Raw genomic sequence first — 16,341 nt, forward strand, 5'->3', positions numbered from 1 at the left:
CTTGTGTATCAAGTTTACAGTGTGTGTGCATGTGTGTGGTGAAGAGACAACGCCTGGAAACATAACACCAGCCTTGCTTAAACAAACACGAGCAGTGCAACAATCTGTGTTTAATGACGCGCGCAATGCTGACAATTATCGGTCAGAAAATGTTGGGAAAAAACATCAACCAATCAAGTCAACCATTCTTTTTGTTCTTTGTTTTTTTTTAATGTCGAACTTTACCAGTAGTCACTCTACTCTCTCTTTCGTCCTGTCTCACCATTCCCCTCTTGATACATTACAATCTAGGTTACTCGGTTTCCGAGTAGAGCAAAGGGACCTGAGGAAAAAAGAGAGAAAAAAAACAGAAGGTCGTATCTACTGTATGAAGGACATCCTTGTTAAAGTGTGCAACCGTCTGCTCTGCAAATCACACCAATGCCGTGACTGCCACTTGTCACACCATGCTACGTGACAGCTTGGGAGGAATTAAATTTAAAAAAAAAAATCTCACCATCCTAAGGATCATTATTTCTGCGTAAGAGAAAGACCTATGGCTCTTAAAATATTGAAATTTGCCACAAAATGTCATTTTTTTTCAACAAAGTGATTACAATCAAAGCATCCTTTGATAATATTCAAACTATATATTTTTTTTTTATATGCTGCATGTTTGCGTTTTACTATTACAGTCCAATTTTTTGTGGAAGCAGCACTGTGGAAGCAAAAGCCGGCGTTAAACTACATCCATTCAAAAATCGCCAAGGTGAGAAGTCATTATTTGGGTATCTTTAGTGTAGTTCTCTTGAAGCGAGTTGCCTCGCCACTTTCTGGCAGTGCTTTTGTTAGGGTACTTCTCAATGAAGAGGCTTGCTTACAGAAGGATTGATTATGATATACAGTAGCTCATAGGTAGCTATAGGTAATATGCGGTCACCTTTTTTTGGTTCATGTAAAAACAAAGAGCTGTAGTTTTAGCTTGACTAAACAACAAGCATTTTTTTTAAATTCCAAAACTCATGGTTCTACCCCATGTTGTTTTTCCACACCACCACACAGTCCTTACATTTTAGATTTTGTAATAGAAAACAAAGCTCTTGCTGTTTAATTTGGCAATACATTTTTATCTCAGGATTACTATGTCCCTTTATGACCTTTGGAAATTAAATAAATCAACCGATTCAATCCTCTGAAAATTATCTGATCGAATGTGGACAATTTGACTTTCTTGTTACTGAAGAAGACAAACTTGCAGATTAAGTAAGTAAAGAGGAAAACATCCCAGTAGGCCTGCCATTGCCGACTTACCTACTTAGTTACAATAAATACCCAAAAAGGCACATTCTTGTACATCCTACTCTTCCCATTGCTCCACTGCAAACATGACCACTGCCTGAAAGCAACGTGTCTTTCCTTGGAGGCATCACACATGCCTCCACCCTACAGAAAAGAGTGACGAAATTGAGCCGCCGATGGAAAACGGGAAGTGCGCCTCGTGGCTGCATGAAGGTTAGCTGTGTTAGCATTAGCCTGCCGGCCTTAATTGAGGCCAGGAGGGAGCATTTAATAATTGCTGTCAGAAGATCAAATTTAATTCTCCTCTCTTCACAGCTACCACTGCTGTAGGGGGGGAGTGAAACAAATTGTCATCAGAGATTTCTAAATGAACAAAGCTTTTAATTAGGGTGATTATAAGACTGTGGCAGCCATGAGGAGTCAGAGCTGATGGTGTGATGAAATCATCACCCTCGCCGCGACTTCTGGTGTTGATACGGCACACGGTTGAAGAGGTGTGGTGTTAGAAGAGGGGGTCACGGGCTCAGGTTCTCTGTACAACTCTCACCTCTAATACTCTCTCATTGCCTCACTTCCCCGCACTGAAGATGACAAAGACATCGGCTTAGTCGGCAGAGAGCATAATTGGGTGAATATGTCAGTGCTTTGTGTTATAAGTGACATGACTCGCGGCTGTTCTTGTTGGGGGCGGAACCGATACAGGACGGGGGGTAAGCGGGATCTGCATTAGTTTGTTGGTCGTTATATTGTTTTTGTGTGCCACAATAGACAAGTAGGGAGTTACCGCTTGTGTACAAAGACACGTTTACTTTATATACTAACCGCAAGTGAGTCTGTATGTGTTGGTGCTGGAGCCCATCTCTTTTTACTACTCAGTATTTGTGTTGATTCGAGGAGGTGACTTAGAACATGTATAATTGACCTAACAATGACAGGAAGGGGGGAGTGAAAGAAAGAGAGGAAGAGGTAAAAGATCCGTGGTCATGCTGCTGGAGTTCAGCTTTCACCATCCGTCTGGAGCTATTGCAACACACACAGAAAAGAACATTCAAAAGGGGTGTTTTATGTTTGTTTAGATTTCCAAAACATTTTGGAGCCTGAAGACACATTTGAAAGGTTTTATGAAAAGTATTTAAAATCCTGTTTAGAATAGCGCCCTTAAGGAAAAACTTTGGGTGTTTGGTGTTTCCAAACACTAGAGATACTACCTGGCATGAATATTATCAAATTGTTGGTTATTTTTGCAAGTCCCCGTGAAAATTTGCATTTATACCTTTCACAACACCATTTCCCCAAACCGTGTTTTCTATGCGTTCTAGAAAGAAGCTACTGAGTTTTACATCGTTGACACCATGCAAAACCTAAAATCCATCTTTTTTTTTCCCAACTGGCCAATTTCACCTAAAGAAAAATTTTGTCAAGCCAGCGTAGAAACAGGGAAAAATGACATTGCCATTGCCTCATTTGTGAGCAAAGGAAACATAGTTAGCATGTTTGGCTCACAGTGCAGAGGTCCTGGGTTCCGTGTCCAGCCTTCCTGTGTGGAGCTGCTACGCCTGTGGGGGTTTGGTCTGTGTATTCTAGTTTCCTCCCACATTCCAAGACATGTATAGTACCCAATATTGGACACTAAATTGTCCTTAGGTGTGTGATTTTGTTTTTCTTTCCGTACTCTATGATTGGCTGGCAATCAGCTCAGGGTTTATGCCGCCTAGTGCCTAACGACAGCTGGGATGGACTCCAGCCCGCTCGTAGCTAGGGATGGGGCAAGATCGGCTTCTGATGGTATGGTAACCTTGAGCAAAAATATCACATTATCACAGTATTGAAATTGCAGCTCCAAAACATTTTTTTGGGTAAATTGCCATTTTTCTACATTAGAAAAACTGTTTTACAGTAATTTTAAACAGAATATACAGGACAGCATTTATTATAATAAAAAACCATGCTAAATTATAATAAATATGTAAATAAAATTAAAACAAATCTTCATTGAGCAACACGGGTTTTGCTCACCAATAAAAATAGACATTAGTTTTTGAACACAGTTTTAACTGCAATACGGGCACTTTGTGTAAAATAATATTTAAAAAAAAACAATCATTAGACTTCTATGTTTCATTTATCATTTTACATTTAGGATAAGCATCAAGATAATAGATGGATGGTTGTATATTGGCAGGATTGGTGTGCGCATATCAACTAGCAATACAGGCTTACTTTAAGTAGGGCAGCCAATGTTGTTGTTTTTTTTTAATACAGCTTTCTATTTAGTGGAAATTTGTAAGACCTATGCAATTTTTGGCCTGGTTGCCTTTTCAGAAAAGCTCTACAAACAGGTTTGTTTTTTTTTCCTCAGGTTTAGCTTGCTTGCCTAGGTTTTTTTTTTTTTTTTCATGTATTTGAACGAGTTTAGCAACAATGACTCAAATGGATGCACCAGATTTACAAAGTATTTTTTTTTTTTTGGAAACGTGATCAAAGAAATTTTTCAGTCACTGTGGCAAGTTACCAGTCCACAGTTTTGTGGTTGGAGGGGGGGGGGGGGTCGAATCGCGTGATTTTAATCAGACTGTCCATTTCTAATGAAGAAAACAAAGCTATTTTAAATAGCCCTAGATCATGTTTATTTTTTCTCTCTACACTGATTAGAACACACACATTAAGTTTACTTTTTTTTTTTAAATCCATGTGTTCCCCCTCACTTCCATGTGTGTGTCCTTTGGCTCGTCTGCCTTTGGTCCAGCAGCTGTGGCTTTTACAGCCCTTGGCCTGCTTTCAGAGAGGGGGCTGACGCATTGTGTCAAACCACCATGTCCTTGGGGAAGTCAGCACGAGGCTATATGGAAAGATGGCTCTCACCTGTCTCGATGCTCCCTCTGACGGATGACTACCTGTCTACATGCTGGCTCTGGCCGCCTACTGTTTGTTGCTGCTGAGTGAGATGCACAGCTGCCCACATGAAGGCTCACATTTCCAAACTCTCCACTCTACGAACACATGACTTATATGGGCAAAAAAATTCAAGGATGTCACCAGGCTGGTAGATGTAAGCGATTTTAGTCGTTTAAATGACTACATTGCATTCCACACCTAAAATGTTGTTGGCAAGATATAATGCAGCAAACCAACATTTATTCATCAAACGTGTTTTTTTTTTTTTTTATAGCATTTCCTCTGACTTTTTTTTGTATCAGAGAATTGTGTGGCTGGATAAAATACTATTAATAATAATAATATTGTCATCCTCACATGACAGACAGGCAGGTGGTTCCCCACACTGTTTTTTGAATACTCATTTTTTTGTAATACACGATTCAAACTAGTTCTTAGTTCAAGTACTGTGATCTCATCTTCTGTTGCCCTCTTGATAGGAACGCGTCCAACAGCGTATGCGCTGACTTTTGATATCATACTTCCTTGTAAGTGTTCTATTTATGGTCAGCAGGAAAAAGAAACGGAATTGCTTAGCATTTGCATTGAGGTTCCATGTTAGTGTTTTCACAATAGCTTGCAGTTGTTTCATGGAATTATTTTTAGCATACTGCCTAAAATAGTTTGTGGTGAAGTAAACATGAGTTCTGGTAAAAGAACAAATTCACAAAGCTTTACTACTTCTTTACCTCATGGAAAAGTGTACATGTCTTTAGGTTTTGGGTTTAAGAGATTTAGGAGAGGAAGAAACTTTGATTGTCTTTGGCTTCTGATTTCACATGCTTCCATGATTTTTCCTGTCTTTCTGGCCAGTCTTGGACTTGACAGAGGGAGGTGAAGGAAGGTAAAGATTGCTGGAAGAGATCCATTAGGATGTGAATCCATGACATTTCCTTCTGAACAATTTAGCTTGAATCGAAGGTATTGAGAAGAATTAAGCACTTGAGCAGATACCTCTGATGGTCTTCTTTTTTCCATGATGTCATTCCCAATTTGGAGTGTAGCATTATGTAAATAAAAGTAACTTTCAATAAACATGTCTTAGTTCTAACATACATGGGGATTGACAACAGGGTACACAAACGACCGTTGCTGTCTTGCTAATGATCAGAAAAGATCTTGAGCTAATGGAAAGTGACAAATGAGAATAAATTCTAATATCTTGCAACACATTTATAAACACATACACACAAACATTCAAATTCTGGTTCAGCTCAAACCTCCACCAAGGAGAATGAACATATTATAAGATGATCCGCCGCTATCACGCTAATCCCCGGGTGTACATGTTGCTAATCTCTTTAGCCGCTAACATGCTAAATTAGCCCTAATATCAGCAGCAATTCAAAGCCACAGAGGCCCACCTACGCGTGGGCTACCTCCCAGCTTCAGGTCACTCGGAGAAGATATAGACATTAGGGAAAATGGAGGCGGTAGAAGTAGTAGGGCTAGCCATTCGTCACCCTACCTATCTCCCTGCGACAGACAGCAAACGCTACGTCCCACATAGACGAGTCACCGCCGCTAATGACATTAGAGGCACAATGAGGCCCGGTACACGTTTTTCCTCTTCTCTCCCATGCTGCGTGGCCATTGACTCGCTGGATCCTCTCATTTCTGCTGGTGCATCCTCATCAATCTTTGGAGGCCCCAAGTGTGCCAAGTGCACCGTTAATTCCTTTCCCAAAATGTAGGCATGTGAGCTAGAACAAAATCCACATGTAAACTGACAGGCAAGAGATACAAGAGAAACTCAAATAGGAAACCAGTTAAAAAAAAGAAGAAAGATTTGCAGGAAAACCTTTATTAAGAAATTAACAATTTTTTCTTTGCCATATTCAAGGAAATGAGAGTTTATTCGAAAAAAAAGTGTTTATATAATGTAAAATACACCACCTAAAAGATTTACTTACTACAGTGTAGTATGTTATTTTCCCACATAGAGGATAAAGGGATGCTGGTACAATACACATACAATACACATATGTCTATATATTTATGTAAACATATATACATATATTTCTGCATACATACATGGTGTGATGCATGGTGTGATGAGCAAGTGACCATACTGTTGAGGTCGGTTTACGCAGAAAAACATCACCAATATTGTCACGATAGGGCTTCTTCCCTAATTCGCTTTATGCTGTGAAATGTCGAGGATTAGACTTGAAGAATATACTCCTCAGCAGATTTGCGCACGTTGTACAATACAGAAGCATCACTTTCGGTTTTAACATAACACTCCCCCTTCCCCAAGCATAATTTTGTGTGGATGATTCTTGTATTCATGGAACTTCCTCCGGTTAGTATTTAGTGGGATTTAAACTGAAAAAGATTTTGGTAAATGTGTTAATATTTGTAAATAATATGAATTGTTATGCAGTTCAGTAACGCAACCGCCAAAGTACTAAAATTAGAATTTGCCTCACTTCAGTTTTAACAAAACATGCTTTATTTCTATCACAAACTCTCAACACATAACTTAGAATGAAAGCTACAGTGGAGTAGCACAGTACTGTTCCTAACTCAAGTGGAGAAGCCCAGTTTCGGACTACATTTACAGACACCCCACAAACTGTCTATTAGAATGAGGAAAAAGCACAGAGAACTGTGTATTAGTTTTTTAGTGCCTAAACGCTTGGGAGAGAGGTGACCTAGAATCGAGCCTTGTGGTGCACACTGGAGTGTTCATGTTCTCATCGTCCTCTCGGCTCCCACTTTGGAGACACAGGGAAAGAGCGCTCATTAGATCTATGTGCTGAATTTCCCTCTCCAATTCTCCCATCCTCCCCCAACCTTCATCTTTCTTGCTGGTTCGCTCTTTCTGTCCGTCTGCTTAACAGATGGGAGGGTCATGGCTATAGCGCTTCCCCTCCCCCTGGAGAGGCCTGGTGCCTCTTCAAAAGATCCCTCTTTTTGCCTCACTCTATGTATGTATCTGTGTGTTCCTCTCTCCACCCGCCATCGCTCATATTGTCACCTGTCCAGCTCCAAGCTAAAAGAGCTATGATTTTAAACAAGTAGAGTAGCAACTGTTGTCCTTCTGTCTTCACGGTGCCACTGCCGACTTGGACAGCAGGCACCCACTGCGGGCTTCCATCCAGTTCTCAACAAGCGCACGATTATTTGCCTGGTCGGATCATTTCAGTGCCAAGCTTTGCGTAAAGTAAACTGCCTTAAGGTCTATTTTTTGCACCCTTCGCTCACCTCACTTGCCCTGCCGAGGTCAGAGGTTGCTTGTGAAAAATTCCTCCAGCGGATTACTGCCGTGTGCCACGTGACCGTGCTCACTAAGCGGCGCTTGTTTCCCCAGCATTCCCCCTCCATATCGTCACCTTGGCGTCAGCAGGCTAAATTGGATTGATCAAGTCATATGGTAATCTGTGAACCGATGCTCTACGCCTGCCACATTAGGGGGGGTACAATGGGTGGGCAAATCCAGGATCCAGCCTGGCACTCATATGGGATGGGGGCAGGTGTAAGGAAGAAGAAGAAGGGGGGGGGGGGGGGGGTAGAAGAGCTTGCAGTGATGTGTAGGAGGAGGTAAAGGTGGTGAAAGTGAAAAGGATGAGAGGAGGAGGTGGTGGTGCTGGTTGGGATTTAAGGGGAGCGATGCATGGCTAGCGCTAGGAGCCAAAAGCAGGGATTAAATGTTCAGGACACGGGCTTTGTCTTAATGTTACGTAAGGCCTAAGGTGTTGCCCCAGCGGGTGTTGACATTGAGAGGTTCAGATCTGCTCACGAGCGCTTTGGGAGGATTGAGGAGGAGGTGGTAGAGGCCAAGAGGCAGGGATCATTGAAGTAACCCCTGGCTTTTTGGAGCCCAGCCCGGGTTGGCTAGTGTTGACTACAAAGGCTGGGAGGGGATGATGCTGTCAGCCTGTGATTGAGGTACGCTACTGGCTTGATTGATACGCTTGTCTGGCTTTCTTGTGCCAAGCGTCTTAGTTGGCTTGTAATCCCAGTTTGTCTGACAACATCCCTCTTTGTTTCCATCCAGAGGGCATCTCTTTGTTTTTTTCCTATCTTTAAGGATGGGCGTATTTGCACACAAATGTTCTGGATAGCCTCCGCAGAACTGATAGAGTTATTTTAGATCGTATTATTATTATTTCTCCGCCTGCCAAATATGCTTTGTACGTACATCCCGTATCTCCTGTTTTGTGCATATCATACAGTATGCCTTCGTATTGTGCATTAAACCAACAACTACTGTTGTGGGGCATGAACTGTAGAAAAATTAAAAGAAGAAATAAATACTACTCCTGCTTTTTTTTTTTTATGTCTTGATCGTTGTCGGTTCAACACCACTGTATATTCTTGTACTTGCCATTTGCCGTTTGCCATTTTCAGTGACCTGTTTATCTCCATCAATGAACACGTACTATAAACAATCCTCAGTAGATTGGCATATAGGTCTGCAACCTTGCAAACTGCGGTGTTTTATGTTGTGGGTAAAGCCGCGTATCTCGTGCATTTGCAGGTCTTGGTGGATGTCCCTATTGCATACTTTCATTATCAATGTCCTACTAGTGGAAAAAAAGAGGTCAAGTGCGTAGTCGTGTGCGGTATTCACCTCGGGGGTTTAAAGCATTCTTCTGCTTTCTCATGCATGTTACTCAATAAATACATGGATTGGGGTTAGGGGGAGATGTGGAGAAAAGAGAAGAGGGGGGTAAAGGAAGTGCAGTACAGTGAGTGTGTGTGTATAAGTGTGTGTGTGCGTGCTAAGGAGAGAGTGTGAGAAGAACGAGGAAGAGAGCAAGAGTGCAGGAGAGAAGAGAGAAAGAGTGATAGAGAGAGAGACTGTCATGTCTTTTGGTGAAGCGGTGTCGTCTTCCACATCAATGTCTGATGCTCGTGCTGCCAGGTGCCGGAAATCTGGTTCAGAAAGGAGAGAAGAAAGAGAAGATGGAGAAAAAAGGCCGGGTAGATGGAGGATTTTTATTTTTTTATTTTTATGTGATGGCACTGACAGCTTCCCTGCATTGCACTGAGCTTAAATAATGGGATGCTCATTTGCATAACGAGGGACGTTATCACCTCTACTGTCAAAAGAAAACACAACAACAGTTCTTGTGCTCCTCCCTTAGATAGATTGGGTTGGCCTACTTAAGCACCTCCAGAGAGATGTGCAGAAGCTCGGGCTTAGCCAAGCTCAAATGAAGAACACACACATGCTCACGCACGCAAACTTTTTTGGGGTGCGCCCAACACAAAGTCCAGCTCGGTGGCTTTTGACCAAGAACAAGCAAATGTGCACACACACAGAAATTCCAGTGTACATAGACAAGCATAAAATGCACATTATGTGAATTGATCTCCAATTTCATGCTGAGATTTTGTTTTAGTGTTGCCTCCAAAATAATAGATGTTTCAAATGTTCAACATTTTTTTTTAATTTGACATTTATGTCATTTGTTGAGTCAGAATCGGGCAAGGCAGTTTTAAATTCAATGAGTTTTGTGGTTCACCATTCTATTTTTTGCACTGCTGGCATGGAATTAACCAGCACTCAATACCCTTTTCTCAGGCAATCACTTAACTAATTCACTGCCATTCATGGCTTTAAACATTAAAGATTCTTTTTCAACTGGGCTGGTAGAACTTTAGTTTCAAAATAAAAGATAATTGATTACATTCTCCTATCCTAATGAACAACTGAATAAACAGATTAAAAAAACAATAATAAAAATCCTAATCTTAGTGAATCTTTTCCCCTAAATCATCGGGAAAGCTTTCAAATTCTTTTACAAGGTTACAGGGCATAGGAAATGTATAGAATTTTTTCATCTCACATTTTGTAGATGATGGAGCACGAGCGGAAGCGGGACAAACGGAATGCTAGTTTTACTGTCAGTACAGTGAAGTTTTACAGGAGGAGGGAAAAAAAGCTTTGCCTAGTCTGGAGGTAATGTTACAGTGCTAGTGATTAGAGCGTTTAAGTTAGCGGCACTTCCAAAACACTGTCAAACTCTCTGTGAACGAGGCGAGATCCTGACAGCGCTGTCTCCTCTCATAGTCTGCGCCGAGAGAGAGAGAGAGAGAGCGAGAGAGAGAGACCAAAAGAAGCAAAAACTGATTTGCATGATATCGACTGTGAAAAACACAGCCACTCTCACAACATTGTTGACAGATTCTTTGTCTTTCTTCGCCCTCCCTAGTGGCTGCCATGATGCCACTTTTATATTTTTTTTTCCTTCCTCTCAGTATTTTGCCATATTTCATTTCATTTAATGCTCATCCTCTCCTACCCCCTCCCTCTCTTCTATCTCTTTTCTTGCAGGTACAGATGCTGGAATCTTTGAGTTGATTGAAACAAATAGAAAGCCGGAGAAGTGAGAAAGAAGAGAAAGAGAAGCAAGAGGAAGCGGAAAGAAGAAAAGAGAGAAGCAAGCATAAAGTTCTTTGGGAAGAGGAGAGACAGAAAGCGACGGGGACGATGGGGAGGAAAAAGATTCAGATCACGCGGATTATGGATGAACGCAACAGACAGGTATGGCTCTGGGGAATGGGAGGATGGATGAGTGTGAGGGTGGGAAGGGGGAAGTGGAAAGAGCGGGGGGAAACACCCTATACTCCCCCACAACCCTCAACAATGAAACTCTTTGGGGAGTCTGAGCAATATGAAATGGGGGGACAAGGGAGTGGATGCCAGCACCACAAAGTTATTGCTTTGGGGGTGAATTGTTCCTGGCTTATAATGACACGGCTGGTTTATCTTCACCAGTCTGTGATGAGGAGGGGGTAAGGGTGTTTCCGGTGAGAAAATTCTCAAAACTTCAATCCTGTAAATCACGGTTTACATTGAACGTAGCTGCCCGCGTTAGACTGGTGCGGGCCTTGTACACCATCCTGTTCAATTCACAACCGGTGGAATATTGCCGGGTGGCAGAAAGCAAACATGACGCAAAGAGTGTGCTCTTTTTTGGATCATTTAAATTCAGACAATCAAAATTCCAGTGGATACCTATATCATTTTGGAAAAATCCAATGCACTAAGCTATATATATATATATATATATATATATATATATATATATATATATATATATATATATATATATATATATATATATATATATATATATATATATATATATATATACTGTATATGGCTGAACTTAGTACATTTAAGAAAAAAAGGCTCATCCACATTAAGCACGTGACGTTGAGGTGGTGAGTCATCAATAGCCTTCCAAAATTTATAAAATGCCAATTGTGCAATAGCAAACTGGTAAAGGCAACAGGAATTTCAAGAAACCCCACAAAATGTTTTTGCACTCACAAAGTGATTTTTGACGGGTGTCGATCACAAAAGTGTCACGGAAGTGTCACGGAGTTTTTCGCATTCCCATGTTTGCGTGCATAGGAAATCACATGACTAGCATTCCTCTTAGCTTTGTATTCATGGCAGTTGTACAATATGACACGCTGCACGTGGACCAAAGTAGAGACGGACATATTCCTGATTCTCATTAGGGAGGACTTTTTTGACAGGGTATCCATCTTCTGTAAACAAACCTGTCATAAGAACATTTCATGTTTTTCATGATTTTATGAGAATGATCTTATCTCACTAGACAGGATGTCATGAGAATTATGCCTTAGAAACAAAACACTTCAATGGAAAAGCTTACAAGTTCTTTATCGAAATTGGAAAAACATTGTTTTTATTCTGTGAAAAATTGTAATGGAAACCCAGATATTGCTTTCGGTTATGACAAAAAAAATAATCCAACACGCTTAATTGCTTTTAGCTGGAGACCAACTTTTTTTTCCATTTTCAGTGTGTTTAAGTGTAATGTCTTGTCCTAATACAGTACCGAGTATGTTTTCAAGCCAGCGGCCATTGAAGGACCCTCAGCATGCATTTCTTGAAAAATTGGACTTTGTGTCTCATGCCCAATCTTAAAGTCTGAGTTTATAAAAAACAAAACAAAAAAAAGCAAAGAGAGCGCTCCATCTTCACTGCCCTCGAGGCACTCAATCGATCACTTCCTGCGCTTCAACTGACCACTGACACTTTTTCAACTTCTCAACATTCCAAATTGGATCCATACGCATCTAGCCTGGCCCCCGGATCACAGGTCAAAAACAGGCACACACTGAGCGGCTTCGGGCCTTTCTTAATCTCTGACATGAGTGTGACGCAGTGACACTTGCTTCAGTTCTTCTTTGTCAGTCATTTGCAGAGTCACCCTGTTTAAAAATAAGATGACTCGTGGAACCAATTCGTCAAGGTGGGAGGTGTCCTTTTGACCTGTTATAACTTGTCTCGATGAATGGGAATCCAGCTAACTCGCGGATATGTGTAAGTGGGTGCACCTGAGATAAAAAAAGAAGCTCCCAGTAATTCCGATTATCGTGACACAGCATTCGCTCTTTGGAAAAGGTGGTGAAGCGGCGCGCCGCATCACTTTGTCATCGTCATCCAGCGACTGAAGCAACGAGAGAGGTCACCGAGTTCCCAGCGAGGACTCGAGCTATCGTGTTGCAGCGGCATCCTCTCTTCCTCCTCGCTGTTATCTAGGCCCTTCTCTCACCTTAGACTGAGCCCGCTACAATCAGCAGGCTATCCGGCTCCCGAGGATAAGGAGGCAAAGAGGGAGACAGGAAGGACACCTGAAGGGAATCGATGCCTGAGATATCCGGACTTTACTTACAGGGGGAGAGAGAAAGAGAGAAGCGGAAAAAAAGGGTTCGGGGAAAAGAGAGTCAATAAACCACTGGATTTTGTTGTTGGGATAAGGAAGGCGTGGTTAAATGATGTCATGAAATAGTGCTGGTGCATCACATGATGCTTGGAGCACATTGAGTTCTGTGTGAGCACATGTATGGCACACATAAATGACATCACTGCATTAGACAGCATCACAAGACAAACCTGAAACTCAAATCTTCTTAAAAGAAAAAAAAACAGAAGTTGAATTTGCATATTTTCACTTCCTTTTTGACAAAATGCCACCCGCCCTAAGCCAAATAAACATAAGAGGAGTTTTTGTAGAGCTAATTTCACCCTTACATTCTTCACATGAGTAGAGTTTTCCTATTCTTTTAAAAAGAACAGATCATGTTAATGTTCGTTTTAAAGTACTGGGATGAAGACATACTTGATATCAGCTGCAGACTTTGGTCTGCTTCTTTTGTGTTTAACGAAAGGATGGATTATACTAGTGCCTCTCAATTATATTTTGCGGCAAAGAGAAAACATTTCACGCACACTCACTTGCCATAAAAACAGATTATTTAAAAAAAATGTATATGTATACCTAAAATGGTATCCTTTTTAACAATGACAAACGGACAAAGCAATCTAAACTAACTTTCAACGACTGTTAACTATTTTTGTACAGCATTTATACAGGTTAAAGGTTTGTCTAAGCATAAAAAAAAAAACAAAAACAAAAAACCCGTCAAAGTGCCTGAAAAAAAGATGCCAATCCACATGGCAAAAACAAATCCTTTTCCCTTGGGTCATCCGCTCCCCTCCTGCTATTGCCTCGTGCACCCCCAGGGGGGCCCGCCCCACTATTTGAAAAGCACTGGATTATACAGTGCCTTGTGAGGCAATCATCCAAATACTTTTGAACCCATGAGAAATGAAGCTTTTCCTGCACACCTGTGAATCAAATGTAAGTGGTATAAAACATGAATGGATAGTAAAAACTGCACATGGCACTCAACGTGTAAGTCAAAAAAATATAACCCCTTACCTTGTACTGTAGGGGGGGGATCTGCCTAGATGCCATAACCACCCTACCACCTACAGTGCTTCCCTGCCCGCCGTGCTGCAGCGATGGCAATGGGCCCATCTCTTCCTGGGCGGCCACTTTGGGTTGCCACCCGGGGTCCCCCCAAACACTTCCCCAGGGCTGAGAAAGAAGGGCCAGCCTTCCCCGTTGTTGACTGGCTGCCCAAAGCGCTGGACAGTGGACAGCAGTGTGTGAGGCCTGGCTCTCAGCCTCCTGACCACTCAGCTCCTCTCCCTGCCTCAGGCATATAAAAGAAACCCTCATGGACTGCACATGGAGAGCAGGTGCACGCATGCAATATACAGGCACACATACTGTATGTGTGATGATGTGACACATCGCAATTGGATAATTCAGTTCGACATCAATGATACTCTATAAGGAGGCTGCTTTTTATAATGACCAGCATTGTGACCACTTGACCAATTTACATATGTCCATTAGAAGAACAGTATCAAATGTTCTGCCCATGCCTATTATTTTGATACCTTAAGTCTCTCTCTCTTCTCTCTCTCTCTCTCGCTCTCTCTCTCTCTCACGCTCTCTCTCTCTCTCTCTCTCTCTCTCTCTCAAAACTGAGCATTTTGGCAGAATATTTGGGACAGCTCTTAATGGTTACAACGTTGTTGCTTGTCGATTTACAAAGAATAACCAGCATCATATATCTCTGTAGACCTTGTCAGGAGAGCCAGTCATCTACTGCAATTCGCCCCAATAAGTGTTGCCTCTAGGGTGCTTGGAGGGCTAAATTCAGGGTGACTTGTTTGTGCATTCATGATGGGATGGAGACATTAAGGTTCCAAGGAGGATGCAAGGCCAAAGGTTAAAGATGGAGCAGGTCATCAGTGTCAGGAAGTGAAACAAATCCATTGCCCAGCTTTCCCGCCCAAACAACACATGGAATAGATGCCTTTGGGCACGTGGAAAATAAGAGATCGTTATTCTTTTGTTTGTTCCTATGACAAATCCTCCAATCAATGGTGCCAGGGTGAGAACATGTGCCGGTGAAATTAACAGCAGAGAAATAATGAGGCCTGCAGGGTATCTCCTCATCCCCCTTTTAATTCCCTCATTCCCACCTACCACCTTCCTTTTTCTGAGTGTCACCTTCTCCCTGTCATCTGCTTGGCATCGCAAGACCTCACCTGTAAAGCACTCTCTCACATCATTGTTTTACTCGTCTTTGGACTGCTCAACTTTTTTTTTCCATGTACTGTAGTTCTTCCCCAAGTTTCATTTTCCATTTCACACCTTATTCCTAAGTGCTGAAATCGGAATTAATGTGACATTCTTGTAACAGATGTTGAAATCCGGTCCGCATAGGATTCCAAATGCATTTCCGCTTTGGCACCATGATAAAGGTTTTCAGCAAACGACAAGTTACTTTTGTAATGACGGATAAAAGCTCGGGCCCTTGAAAATCAACTTACTCTTTTTCTTTCTTTACATTTGTGGCCATAAGAATATTGACAGGAGGAACTCTGCAAACCATTACCTTGCTGTTCGGGGTTATATTTACAAACTTCCTTAGAGACAAGCATGTGTTAGCTTTTAAATACTCAGCATGCACACCTCTTTCAGCGCATCTTGAAAATGTCTCCTGTCGGGTTCCTCTTCCATTGAAAATGATGATAGGTGGCGTTATGAAGAGAGAGAAGAGCACGGCATATATTAAAGGAGAGACAGAGCCCCTTTTGTCAGAGTGGCCTTCTTAACTGTTCCCTTGGCTGTCTTTCAGAGTTCAGAGGCAGGTCTCCTGGACTTCTTGTATTGCTTTTGCGTAAGCCCGGGTCTTCCTGCCTGGCCCCTGACAATGGACGAAGTGTTTGTCTCCAGACAAAACCAAAAGGGACTGACATGGATGTGTGTGTGTGCGTGCACCATGTTTGGTTTGCTAACAAGTAGTTTTAGGTGCCTGCCTCTCCACTCCTCCTATGCCTCCCCCAGGGAAGCAGGCAGGAGGTGGGAAGCAGAAGCGAAGCCATTGTGAAGGGGAAGCCACTGGCCTCTTCCTGTTATGAGAGGAAATGCATACAAATGTGCTTCCTGTGCATCCACCCCCCTCTCTCTCACCCCCACCGCCCCTTCTTGCTCTCTTCCCTCTGTCTCCCCTCTCACCCATGTGGTGTGGAATCTGCCGCCGCCTCTCCTCCTTCCCTGTTTATCCCGGGCCGCCTCGCTCCTCGTTTGCCAGCGGAAATGTGACATGTCACTTTATGCAGAGCAAATCTCTGCTCATTTGACTGGGACGCGCTTATAATTGCGGTTTCACAGACAAGCATACGTACATGAATAAAGATGACAGGAAGAAGATGAAAGGACTAAATAGGACTAAATAGAAATTTTAATAAAAAGATGAAATGCCTAAAAA

At 42.1% G+C, this 16,341-nt stretch overlaps 1 protein-coding gene across 10 annotated transcripts in view; it reads left to right on the plus strand.

Moving 5' to 3' along the window:
• The window catches only part of mef2cb (myocyte enhancer factor 2cb), a 79,534-nt gene that overhangs the window by 25,949 nt on the left and 37,244 nt on the right, over positions 1-16,341 (plus strand). For all 10 annotated transcript variants that reach the window (XM_088422126.1, XM_088422186.1, XM_088422117.1 and 7 more), the window contains one exon: positions 10,502-10,711. In XM_088422126.1, the coding sequence (XP_088278252.1) occupies positions 10,658-10,711 (54 nt within the window). In that variant the 5' untranslated portion in view covers positions 10,502-10,657. The remainder of the gene's footprint in view (positions 1-10,501; positions 10,712-16,341) is intronic.

Source organism: Hippichthys cyanospilos, chromosome 1 (assembly GCF_059441005.1).
Source record: "Hippichthys cyanospilos isolate Australia breed blue-spotted pipefish chromosome 1, RoL_Hcya_1.0, whole genome shotgun sequence".
In the NCBI taxonomy this organism is placed as follows: domain Eukaryota; kingdom Metazoa; phylum Chordata; class Actinopteri; order Syngnathiformes; family Syngnathidae; genus Hippichthys; species Hippichthys cyanospilos.